General features: G+C 39.0%; 1 protein-coding gene across 1 annotated transcript; it reads left to right on the top strand.

Moving 5' to 3' along the window:
* The first annotated feature begins 654 nt into the window (after positions 1-654).
* Positions 655-3,773, top strand: LOC113305268 (glucan endo-1,3-beta-glucosidase 1-like). Its single transcript, XM_026554343.1, has 4 exons — positions 655-999; positions 1,088-2,365; positions 2,682-2,709; positions 3,250-3,773. The coding sequence occupies exons 1-4, from the start codon at positions 936-938 to the stop codon at positions 3,404-3,406; spliced, it is 1,527 nt and encodes a 508-aa protein (XP_026410128.1). The 5' UTR covers positions 655-935; the 3' UTR covers positions 3,407-3,773.
* The last annotated feature ends 9,758 nt before the right edge of the window (positions 3,774-13,531 follow it).

Genomic DNA, 13,531 nt, shown 5'->3' with positions numbered 1-13,531 from the left:
GGAGTATTTATAGAATCCAAAAATTATAGCCGTTAGATCACAAGAGTTTTCAGCCGTCCAGATTCAGCCGTTGGCGCTTCTACGAAAAACACGGTGCTGGAAGGACAAGCTCCGGCGCTTTAATCAAGAGCGCGCGCAGGAAAGAAAAGCACAAACTGTTTTGTCTCCAACGCCAGCGCTGGAGTGAAGATCGCCCGACCTATCATCAAACGCTCGCTACATCCTCCAACTCAATGAACAAACCAACAAATTTATTGGTTTAAACATCCATTTTTCATGTTTGTTGAGTCCATAATGGAATCAAAATGAACAAATTTGAAATTTGTTCGTTCCATCGAAACTGCTCTAAGGAATCCACTGTCCCAACGGTTCCTCTAATCTTTTGTTTCTTTTTTTCCCAGGATTATATGCTTTTGTTGTATCTTGTTGAGGAATACTCCTAGAAGTGACTGGAAATTTTGGGGAAATCCTTGAGAGTCGAGAGCTGCGAGACCAAGGCATCTGTAATCCCACGAGTCATTTAAGTTCACCAAATTATTTGATGCAACACGCAAGCAGAAAACGACACTGTGTGAGTCTTACCTCTCAGTCTGTTCTGCCAGAGCAGATATAAATAAATAATTACCCCAGTCCTCAGCTAACCAAACAAAATAAACAAAATAAAATTCACTGAACCCGACAATGAACACGAAGTCACGAACGACGAACCTCGTCCGTCATTAGGTCTTCCTCTGTTCATCTCCCATTCCTACTTCCATATCAATAATACCATACCTCCTCTCTTAGCAGCTAATGTTTTCCCACCCAAAACTCACCTACAAAATCTACATTTACCGAAACACACCTTTTCCCTACCTCAAAGATCATGCAAAGATCTGTAATATCAAGTAAACAGCAAGATAAAACAGAGCTTAAAAAGCTTCAGTTTCTTGTTAATGGCGGATTTTAACTCACTTTTCTATCTATTCCTCCTATTTTCTTTCTCTATCTTCACTTCAGGTAACTAACAACCCCTTTATAAAGAAGTGTTCAATTTTTCTTGAAATTTGATTCTAATTTTATTTTTTATTTATTTTTTGTGTTGAAGGGAGTGAAGCAGAGGCAAAAGATGCACCATTTGTTGGGATAAACATAGGAACAGATGTATCAAATTTATTATCACCAGAAGAACTAATTACATTTCTACAGTCGCAGAAGATTTCTCATATTCGATTATTCGATTCCAATGCCGACATTTTAAAAGCACTTTCTCATACTAAAATCAGAGTCATCATAAGTGTCCCTAATAATCAATTAATTGCTATTGGTTCTTCAAATACTACAGCTGCTACTTGGATTCAAAGAAATGTAGTTGCTTTTTATCCACAAACCCTAATTACTTCGATTTCAGTTGGTGATGAAGTTTTCACTACTAATCCTTCTTCAGCTCCAATCCTTTTACCTGCAATTGAATCTCTTTATAATAGTTTAGTAGCTTCCAATCTTCATAATGATATTAAGATTTCAACTCCTCACGCTGCTTCGATCATTTTAGATACATTCCCCCCATCTCAAGCATTTTTTAATCAAACCCTAACTCCATTTTTACTTCCTTTGCTTCAGTTCTTGTCGAGAACCAAGGCTCCGTTGATGATGAATTTCTATCCTTATTATGTTTTTATGCAGAATAAAGGTGTTGTTCCTTTGGATAATTCATTGTTCAGACCGTTAACGCCTTCCAAAGAAATGGTTGATCCAAACACATTGCTTCACTATTCAAATGTTCTTGATGCCATGATTGATGCTGCGTATTTCTCGATGAAGAATTTGAATGTCAGTGATGTTGTAGTTCTTGTTACTGAATCTGGGTGGCCGTCAATTGGTGATTCTAAAGAACCTTATGCAACAATTGACAATGCTGATACTTATAATTCAAACTTGATTAAACATGTTTTCGATAGAAGTGGAACGCCATTACATCCTGAACTTACTTCAAGTGTTTATATTTATGAATTGTTTAACGAAGATTTAAGGGCGAACCCGGTTTCAGAAGCTAATTGGGGTTTGTTTTATGGGAATTCAACACCAGTTTATTTACTTCATGTTTCTGGAACTGGGACATTTTTAGGGAATGATACTACTAATCAGACTTATTGTGTTGTGATGGATGATGTCGATTCGAAAACATTGCAGGCAGCTCTTGATTGGGCTTGTGGACCTGGTAGAGCTAATTGTTCTGAAATTCAACCAGGGGAAAATTGTTATCAACCTAATGATGTGAAACACCATGCTTCTTATGCTTTTGATAGTTATTATCAGAAACAAGATAGAGCTTCTGGTTCTTGTGATTTCAAAGGCGTTGCCATGATCACTACTACAGACCCAAGTAAGTTTCTTACTCTCTCTCTCTCATAATTTGCTAATTTGGCAATATGCACCGACATGATTACGGCATTAGTTAATCAAGCATTAATAAGTAACGTGAGCTTGAAGTACTAGTAAATTAAGAAAAGTTTGTTCTTTTTTTCATACCTTTTTTTGATAATGAGAAGCAGTTGTGTGATACAGTAGTTAATTACATATTGATTAACCAGTAACCACCATTAAAAGTTGAAATGTTTTTGTTCTCCTAACTTGCAGCTGTGAGCTGTGCGACGGTGTTGTCATTGATGTTGATTTTGTTTTTGTTTTTGTGTTTTCAGGTCAGGGGAGCTGTATTTTTCCTGGAAGGTGAGGAAGTTAGTGTTTTTTTGGTAAATTAAGTTAAGAATTTATAAAAACGATTCGAGGCTTCTTTAAGGAATGGGACAATAATGTCATTTCAAACAAAAATACTTCTAATTCATTAGTTGGGAGACCCCTAAATGCGACCAAAAGCATTTGCCCACAGTTTTGCATCTAGCTTTTTTCAGCCTTGATAGTCTCTGGGATCACATTGTGTAGAATCTCACATTGTGTAGCTATATATGAACGGTGCAGAAATTTCCATGCAACAAAAAGCAAATTAATAATAGAGCAGGTGGCAGTGACCAAGATTGGTTGGTCTCCTCTTCTCGATCAGTTTTGCTCCTGAACTGATAAAAAGAGAATTAGAGAATGTTTACATTTTTCTTTACATTGGTTTTCTCTAAATCTTCGGTTAATCACCTGACGTGACATTTTGGTTGACCAAATACTAATTGTCTATAGTGGTTTAGCGGCCACACAAGCCAAAAATCATCAAAATTAATTTGATTATCATTTCGATTTCATATCTATTTGTTGGTGCAGTAAGATGTTAGGGACGAACAAGACTAGTGCAGTGGGCACAGCTACCAATACAACCACGTCAAGTGGAGGGGTAGGACACCTACTGAGAAGAAGAAGAACACCAACGGTACAATGGTACGATCTCGTGATATTGCTGGTGGTGTTAGCTTGGATTTGATAAGAGCTGGGTAGGGGATGGTACCCAAGAGGTACAGACAATGCCAAGGAATTCATTCATTCAGAGAAAGTTGTCTGATTCTTCAAATCTCAGTGTAGTTTTTCCAGATGTACCAATATCACGTGTATCTTTATCACATTTTGTAATTTTAGTAGGGGTAGGAAACAAAGTGGAAAGGTTAGGTTTATAGAGAACTAGAGAGATTCCAGACACAAGGTCCAAATGCATTGCAAATGGGGTTGAGTAAACTTGATCCTAATAACATGTGGCTGAAATATATGTCCCGGTCTCCTGTTGGGTCCAAAGGCATATTTCTTGTAATTCATTCTTTTGTAGTTTATAAAGAGATTGATTCTTTGATCTTCAACTTGGACGATCACCCTTGATAAAGGTGAGAAACGTTCAATCAAGTGGGAGTCATGGATCTGTCATTCAGTTACAGCCCCGTTGAGAGAATGTTATGGAGAAGGAATTGAGTACATGATTGCGTGCCCCTGGTGTAAAAAAGTAGTAGGTTTCTTTATCAATTGTTCGTACCAAAAAGTGAAAGTTCCTTCTTTCTTTACCGGAACCTTTCCTATTTTCTTTTCTCAACGGCCGAGTGAGTAAAGCTAAGGCCTCATGGATCTTTACAGAAGCATGTGTATTTTATATTTTGTTTATGCTTAGATTTTTTTTCTAACTGAAATTTATACTTCCCAATTTTTAGACTAGACAATTATCCAAATTGTTCCAATTAAAAAGAGTTAACAAGATCCATAGTACTACAAAAATAAATAATGTAGATAGCTAAGAGCAACCATAGTGGACGACTAAAATCAAAAATTTGGTCCAGAAATCAATCACAGTCGAACGTACTAAAGAGTAAAAACTAGACTAAAACCAAACATCAGAGTATATTTGGTCTGAAACCCGGATCAAGTTTGGTCGAGCGAAGTTTAAAAATACGTTTGTTAATAGGCGAGCTTTTAACTTACGTTTCAGTTGAACCGGATGTATATTTCCCGTGCCGTTGGTGAGGCGTCCATATAATTTAAGCTTCAGTTAGGCGTTGATATAAAGTACGCCTGAAGAGCCGTAAGTAAAATGTCCGCCAGGTTACAGGCCCACATTTAAAGCTCGCCCCATTTAGACGAAGTATATATAATCGCCTCTTTCAGGCGTAAGGTATAAGACCGCCCCATACAGGCGTGCATAAAGCTCACGCCTAAGCTTGAGCGAACTTTATACCTCCGCCTTGAGCGAACCATTTTCGAACGTTAGAGAAAATGGTTTATACCATTGGTATCTTCGAACGTTAGAGAAAATTGAACGCTGGATATTTTGGAACGTTGGAAAGTTTGAAAGATATTTTCGAACGTTGGAAATTTCAAATGTCAAATGGTTTCTTTCATACACCTATATATACAAATGAATTCCTTTAATATTTCCCCACAACTACTGATTCAAACTATCTATCAGAACATGAAGAAGAAGTATTATTTCGTCTTTCAAATCATTTAGAATATTTTCATTGAATCGTTTACAATGGCACCACGAGTAGCACGAGGTCCAAATTTTTCAACAATCGAAGATGTAACGATGTGTAAAATTCTGATCAATTGAAGATCTTGGTGTTGGAACTGATCAATCAGAAGCAGCGTTGTGGACTCGTATCAAAGATGCTATTGAACTTCAATTACCTAAGAAACCAGAGCGGTCTTGGAGTTTGTGGCAAAAACGATTTCAGGGAATAAGTAAAGATGTGGCGTTGTTCTCAGCAAAAGAGGCGGAAGTGGAAGGTGAATATCATACTGGATGGGGTCCTGAAAAGAAGACAATTATTCTTTATTTTTTGAACAATTATTTTCTATTATTTACACGCGCATGAACTGAACTTTTTTTAAAACCATTAAAAACTTGAAGAAGTAAACAAGCGGTTCAAGGAGTGCAATGATGGAAAAAAATTTAAGCACAAAGAGTGCTACCCAATTGTCATAGAAAATATAAAATATAATCAGCGATCGACTTTTCTATTCAATACGACTCACGATTTGGACAGTTATGAGAATAATGAGGAAGATGAGGAAGGACAGCATCCAACAACTCAATGCGAGTCCGACAACGATACAAATATAGGAGACATAGAGAACACATATCTCTGTAAGATGGGGAAAAAAGCATCGAAACGATTGAAGAAAACAGGGAGAGAGAAATCCACTGCCCAAGAGGAATTGATGATTATTAAAGAACAACAAAATTTTAATACTCATTACCAAGCACAATCAAGATTCAAGATGGAACAAAGAGCAGCCGAGTTTGCAGCAAAACAAGCTGAACATGCGGCAAAAATAGCCAAGCAAGTTGAAGACGAAGAATTTCGCATCATTACGATGGATCTTGATAAATTGGATCTTGTACAGAAGGAGTACTTCGAACTTCGGAAGGCGGACATAGTGCGAAATAAAAGAAACCAATTTTAACACAAAGGCGGAATAGTTCAAACCTTAATTATTTCGCCTAATAAGTGATTAATAGTTTTAGTAGTTTAATTATGTTTTAGTATGTATTATTATGTAATTTTTGGATTTTAATTTTATTTCCATTGAATTGAATTAAATTTAAACCCTTTTGAAACAACTTACCTTAATTAAAACTTGATGATGAGTACATAAAAAAGAGATAATAGATTTAAATAAAATCATTCGTCAAAAAATACTGCCAAAGTATTGATCAGCATCTTACGAACAACAGTTATAGGAAACATATAACATTCTAATTTAATCATTCGTCAGGATTGTAGTACCCAAGACTTGATTTGAAGATTTCATACATGCTCAAATTCTTTGCCTGTCTCTTGGTAATATTCTAACCGAGCAGTAATTTTCTGCAAATTTAAAGAAAAATAAGTTAGATATGTTTAGCTTAAATATAACTCTAAGCATAGGATTTAAAAAAAAAATACTCACCCGTTCTTCATACGCCGTACTAGGATTCCGTATGTTAACATCAGCCTGAAACACAATAAAAGTTTGCACCTCCTCGTTGATGCGATTGAACCTATTTTCAACATTTTTCTTAGTTCTAGTATTTTCATTACCTGTTATCGTATCGAATATTTCAAAAACATTTGATCAAAACCGGTTGTGGGGTTGCCCTGAATAAAGTGGATCAGTCGAAACATTGATCCATGCTTGCACAACACCAATATCTTCTTCTTTAGTGAATTCTTTCATATTTCGTTGGTGAATCACGGACAAAGAGATTATTGTGGTTAGAGAAAAAAAGAAGAATAAGAAGTCTGTAGTTTTATAAGATAAAAAGAAAAAATATGAATGGACATGAATCGATCATAATCTGTTGGGATAAGAAAAAAGTAATCCACGGGGATAAGAATATAGTATCGACAAGAAGAAAAGAAAATGATTTTATTATTATCCAAAGTGAAGATATAAAGAAAATGACAAACATCAATTTTCATAAAAAAAACAACCCATACAATTAAACATATCCTCATGTCCAACTTTTTAATTCCCATATTCTGACCATATATGTTCGATCAAGTCATCACGCAAGCGAATATGCTTATCTTTGTTACGCATTGCACGACCGCGTTGTGATGAGTGCCAAATATTGTATATATTTATCCATTTTTGTTGGCATTTTAACTCATCTTTTGTGCATGAATTCTACATTTTATCCCATATTCTGTATTTTCATTGTTTTCAAGAATAAATACTTTTATTAATTAATTTTGTATTTTTAGGTAATAAATAAAGTTCGGATGAGTCGCGGAGCGAAAAGAGCAGAAAAGTAGTGAAAAGCCGGGAGAAATTACGCAAGGAAGCCGCGAAGAATGGTGCGCACAACCTCATTTTCTACACACAAAAGCGCCTCCGTTCTCAGCCGTCAGATCAGTTCTCAGTTGAATCCAACGGTCGCTCCCTTGCTGTGCATCAAAGCTTGATATCTCCGCCTTACACTACAACACCTAACCCCATCTAGAGCCGTTAACTTCGTTGTATGATATAATCCAGCGGTCGCTACAAGCTTCACTTCACATCACCGTCCGATCTACCTACCAGCTTCGCATCCAGTGACTCAGCATCGCAGAACATCAAACTCGATACGCCCGCCTAACACCCTAGCAACCGAGCACCTACACCTCAAACAAACGCACCCTTCCCTTTCTCCATCGAACCACCTCCTCCATCACCCCCTCTGCATAACCGCCATGCCCCGTACCACCACCATGTCCGTCTCCATCACCACCACCTCACCCCAAATCACTCCACTAATTTCTCCCCAACTCTATTCTACCTAAACCCATCACGTACCATCTCTTTAATCATCATTTACAACCTCAATTTCTCATCTCTCTGCCTGAAACCCTAGGTGAGAAATTGGGGATATATATGATGATTAAAGCATCAATTGGAGCTCGAGAGGAACGAGAAGAAGCAGGAGAAGATTGGGTCGACGAGATGGAGCGAATATCTCATCAACAGTAGGTAAATCAATTTCACCAAACCCTAGTTCTACTGATTTTGGGGGAAAATTGGGGGAAAACCCTAAATGGGTAATTGGGTATAAATTGGTGTTGTGGGGAGTGTGTGAAGGACACTATTTACCTCTCTGGACTAGCCAGTAGAGAATTTGCTAAAATTTTATGAATTTCAAATTTCAGTGTTCTTCTCAGTTAACAGTTGCAAGTTGCTTATGTGTTGAATTATCTGATATGTTGCTAGTTATGTATGAATTATCTATGTTAGTGTATGCATGTTGTCACTTCATGGTTAGCATGAGCTAATCATCTTCAGGCCAAGGCTCAGTGAAGCCTTGTGCACTGTCAAGTGTGAATGAGCTAGATAGTTCTTCCCTGCTGTGTTTAGATTGTGCAAATGAGAGACGTCAATGTTCATAGAGCCTGTGATTGGCTGTACTGTCAAAAGACAGCCAATGCTAGGGGTAGACTAGTGAGCAAGTTGGTGTTCTTTCATTTCTAGTTGTATGCTTAGGATTGAACATAACCTAGACCATGTCACTTGATTAGGACACAAGGTGGATCATAAGCCTTGGCTTACCCACCACTTCTCTTTCAGTCAATCTTAATTTCAGTCACTTTTTCAAGTCCTGTGTGTTTGCATTTCAGCTATATTTTCTTGCTTTTTATGTTCCTGCATCTTGTAGCTACTGTGCACTGAAGTTAGTGCACAATCCTGCCTCTTGCCCTTGGCTGCCAAGCCTTGGTTGTTTGTTGCTTTTCTTAACTGCTTCTTTATTGCTTTACCCTGCACTTTTGGTTCTTTGCTTATCTTTCCCTGCTTTGGTTCTTAGCCTGTTTCTCTATTGCTTTACCTTGTGTTCTTATTTCTCTGCCTGAAACCTTGCCTGCCCTTAGCTCATTACACACCTTAGCTAGGAAAACTTCTCATATGCTCCTCTCCCTGTGGACAAACCCCTACTCACTCTTTTATTACAAATATTGACCTTGTATACTTGCAAGTGTATTGTGTGCATCTCTTAGAATCCATATCAAGTTTTTGGCGCCGCTGCCGGGGAGCTGGCTGTCATATTTTTGAAGTTTTCAGAGTCTGCTGCTGTTGTTGGCCCTGCCAAGTTGCTGCTGTTGCTGTTGCTTGCTGCCAACTGATGCTGCCTAGCTGCTGCTGCAACTGCAAGTGTTGCTCTGCTGCTGCAAGTGTTGCTGAAGCTGCTGAGAAGCTGCTGCTGCCAAGCTGTTGCTGTTGCCAAGCTTGCTGCCAACTGAAGCTGCCTAGCTGCTGCTGCTGCTGTTGCTTCTGATCCAACTTGCTGCCAACTTGCTGCCAACTTGCTGCCAACTGATGCTGCCAGGCCTGCTGCCAACCTCTTCTGCTGGGCTTGTGCAACAATCTCTGAACTGGGCTTGAACCAACTGAGCTGGGCTCAGTAACCTCAACTTCTCTGGGCTTGCAACTTCTTCTGCTTGGGCTTGCAACTTCAGCTGGGCTCCGTTGCTGCTGCTGCTGGGCTCTGCTCCACCTGTGCTGCTGGGCTTGGACGTGAGCTGCTAGGACGATCCTAAAGCCCAACTGGGCCTTGCAACTAAAAGGGGACTAAAAGCCTATTTTTGGGCTTCCCTCCAAAAACAAGTAAGCCTAACCCATGAGTTAACCCACTTGGGCCTCATTTAAATTCAAATTTGGGCTTGTAATAATTATTTAATTATTTATTTGGGATTGTAATAATTTTTTATTTTCTTTTTCTTTTTTTTTATTTGGGATTGTAATAATTTTTTTATTTTCTTTTTTTTTTTCTTTATTTTTCTTTTTTTTTTTTTTTCTTTTATGGGTTTGTTTTAATTATTATTATTGTTTTTTTTTCTTTTATGAGTTGTGATAATTTATGCTAGGTTTAGTTCAAAAATTTTCAAAACCCAAAATTTTTAAACCAAAAACAAAACCCTTCTTTAAACCAAAACCCATTCAAAACCAATTCTTCATAACCCTTGGGCCAAATTGTTTCCGATTGCTCTGTCTGACCAACATGTTAGTTAAGGTACCTACTAGGACATGATTGTGACCTACAGAGACCAGACAAACAGACTTGTTAGAATTAACCCAGACGAACCTATCGAAATTCTAAGTTCTGAGGGAGACAGTCCAGATCAACCAGAAACAATGGGAGAACCACGTACCCTCAAGGATTATATGTACCCAACTAGAGCCAGTCAACCTTCTGTATTTTGCTGCCCGAGGCTAATGGCCATTATGAGCTGAAATCTAGCACAATACAGATGCTTCCTATTTTTAGAGGTGTTGAGAATGAAAACCCGTACCACCACGTGAGAGAATTCGAGGAAATTTGTGGAACTCTGCGTTTCACTCAAATGACCGACGAAACCCTGAAGTTAAGGCTTTTTCCTTTCCCTGAAAGATAAGGCAAAGGCCTGGCTCTATGCTTTACAGCCTCAATCCATCATGACATGGGATGACCTCATAAAGGAGTTTTTCAAAAAGTTTTTCCCGAACCACAAGACTGCGACAATTCGTCAAAGTCTGAATAGCTTTGTGCAATTAGAAGGTGAGACCTTAGCTAGATACCTGGAGAGATTCAATGAATTATTGCTCCAATGTCCCCATCATGGTTTTGAAAAATGGAGACTTGTGCAAATTTTGTATGAAGGTCTAGATGTGTCCACCCGAACAACGGTTGAGTCGATGTGTAATGGTCTATTCGTAGATAAAACTGCTGACGCGTCTTGGGACTTCTTGATTGAAGTAGCTGAAAAGACGCAACAGTGGGAATCCATCCGTGAAACCAGAAAGACTACATCCGAAGCAAAGGCTTTTAGGATTGAAGCGGATTTTGAGGGTAGAGCAAACATGGCATCAATAGTTAGGAGATTAGAAGAGTTAGAACTACATAAAAATTCAAAACCTTCCACCACTACTCTCCGAGAACATGTCGCTTCATCTGTTTGTGCTGCTTGTAACGACCCCAACCATCAATTCCAAAATTGTCCAGATTTGCTTGCAGTCCAGGAGTCTAGGCTTGAACAGGCACATGCCATGTTTCAGAAACCAGAGCATAACCCTTATTCACAGACCTACAATCCAGGATGGAGAAACCACCCTAACTTTTCATGGTCAAAAGGACCCACTCAAGGAGGACCATCTCAACCCAATCAGAGCTATCAAAACAATCAGGGATATCAGAACAATCAAGGTTATCAACACCCGAGAAACCCTCAACAACAATCAAACTCTCAACAACAATCATATCCTCAACACAATACCGACAAGAGATTGTCCACCTAGAGGAAATGTTCCAGAGTTTGATGCAAAGTCAGAAAAATCTAGATCAAAAGATGGATCAAATATGTGAGAGAGAAAAGGGTAAACTTCCGAGCCAACCCCAACAAAATCCAAAGAGGATATTTCAAACAGGCACAACATCCTGCACTGAAACCTCACCTGATCAAATCCATGCCATTACCACCCTCCGAAGTGGTAAAGTCATCGAGAACAACGTAGGCGAACCTAATGATCTGATACAAATTCCACGTTGTCTCCACAACCCCAGAAAACCAAAGAATCTGAGCAAGTTGGAAAATCTGACAATTCTACTGCTGTGAATGTCCCTTTGCCAACTCATCTTCCTGTTGCTCCATTTCCTCAAAGATTGATCTATCAACAGAAAAGTACCCATTACAATGAGATGTTAGATCTGTTCAAGAGAGTCAACATCAACATTCCTTTTCTTGAAGCAATCAAGCAAATCCCTGCTTATGCCAAATTCCTCAAAGACTTGTGTACTCAAAAGCGCAAGCTCAATGTGCAAAAACGTGCTTTCTTAGCTGAGCAGGTGAGTTCCATCATTCTGAACAAAACTCCACCCAAGTTTAGGGATCCAGGATGTCCAACAATTTCTTGCACTATAGGAGAACACACGGTCAATAAAGCGTTATTAGACCTAGGTGCAAGTGTTAACCTACTGCCATATTCTGTTTATGAGCAGTTAGGTCTTGGGGAGTTGAAACCAACATCTATCACTCTACAACTGGCAGACCGATCTGTCAAGATTCCTCGTGGAGTGGTGGAAGATGTTTTGATCAAGGTTGACAAATTCTATTTTCCCGTAGACTTCATTGTCTTAGACACTCAACCTGTACAAAACCCAGACTGTCACATTCCTGTCATCTTAGGACGTCCTTTCTTGGCTACGTCCAACGCGATCATCAACTGTCGGAATGGAGTGTTAAAACTGTCTTTTGGTAACATGACGGTAGAATTGAATGTGTTCGATATTAGTCAACAACCTGTGAATCTTGATGATGATGATGTGCATGAAGTTAATATGATTGAAGGATTAATGCAAGATTCGTTGACTAACATTCTATCCGTCGACCCCTTTCAAGCATGTATGGAGAACTTTAACCCTGATTTCTATGATGATGCATACTGTAGTGACGTCCTATCTCTGCTCGAATCTGTACCTCAAATGGACGTCACTGAAAGGAAATATGAAGTGGAACAACCCCTATTCTCTGATTCCAAGCTTATTCCATCCATTGTTGAGCCACCCAAGCTTGAATTGAAACCATTGCCTAGTACGTTGAAGTACGCATTCCTAGGTTCTTCTGATACTTTACCTGTCATTATTTCATCATGTTTAGACACGGAACAGGAAAGTAAGCTTTTAGAAGTACTTAAGGAACACAAAGAGGCCTTAGGATGGACCATCTCAGATCTCAAAGGAATTAGTCCCACCATTTGCATGCACCACATTAACCTTGAAGAGAATGCCAAACCATCGAGGGAAATGCAAAGGAGACTTAATCCTAACATGAGAGATGTAGTCAAAGGAGAGATCCTGAAACTACTTGATGCGGGTATCATATACCCAATTCCCGATAGCAAATGGGTTAGTCCCATTCAAGTTGTGCCTAAGAAGTCAGGCATTACTGTTGTTCAGAACGACAAGAATGAATTAGTCCCTACTCGTACAATCACAGGATGGCGAGTATGCATCGACTACAGGAAGTTGAACACAGTAACAAGGAAGGATCACTTCCCGCTCCCTTTCATTGACCAAATGCTAGAACGTGTGTCTGGACACAGTCACTACTGTTTTCTAGATGGCTTTTCCGGTTATAACCCCATTTTGATTGTGGAGATTTTTGATGTTTGGGGGATAGACTTCATGGGTCCATTTCCCATGTCTGACAGCAAGTTGTACATCCTAGTCGCAGTTGATTACGTTTCTAAGTGGGTAGAAGCCATAGCAACCAGAACAAATGACCACAAGGTGGTACTTTCATTTCTAAAAGAACATATTTTCACGTTTTGGTACCCCTAGAGCTATCATCAGTGACGGCGGTTCACATTTTCGTAACAAGTACTTTGAGTCTTTAGTACGCAAGTATGGCATAACTCACAAGGTTGCTACTCCGTACCACCCTCAGACTAGTGGACAAGTGGAAGTGTCTAATAGGGAAATTAAGCACATTCTGGAGAAGACGGTCAACCCGTCCAGGAAAGATTGGTCATTGAGATTGAATGATGCTTTGTGGGCCTATAGAACAGCTTATAAGACACCAATTGGCATGTCCCCCTATCGTCTAGTGTATGGAAAGCCGTGCCATCTACCTGTGGAATTAGA

The sequence above is a fragment of the Papaver somniferum genome, chromosome 1, assembly GCF_003573695.1.
Source record: "Papaver somniferum cultivar HN1 chromosome 1, ASM357369v1, whole genome shotgun sequence".
NCBI lineage: Eukaryota > Viridiplantae > Streptophyta > Magnoliopsida > Ranunculales > Papaveraceae > Papaver > Papaver somniferum.
The sequence above is the reverse complement of the archived record's forward strand: the minus strand, read 5'-3'. Positions and strand labels throughout refer to the sequence as shown.

Coding starts and splice junctions, on each gene's coding strand:
- LOC113305268 (XM_026554343.1), top strand. CDS start 936: ATGGCGGATTTTAACTCACTTTTCTATCTATTCCTCCTATTTTCTTTC. Junction 2,366..2,681: donor GATCACTACTACAGACCCAA/GTAAGTTTCTTA, acceptor TTGTGTTTTCAG/GTCAGGGGAGCTGTATTTTT. Junction 2,710..3,249: donor AGCTGTATTTTTCCTGGAAG/GTGAGGAAGTTA, acceptor TTGTTGGTGCAG/TAAGATGTTAGGGACGAACA.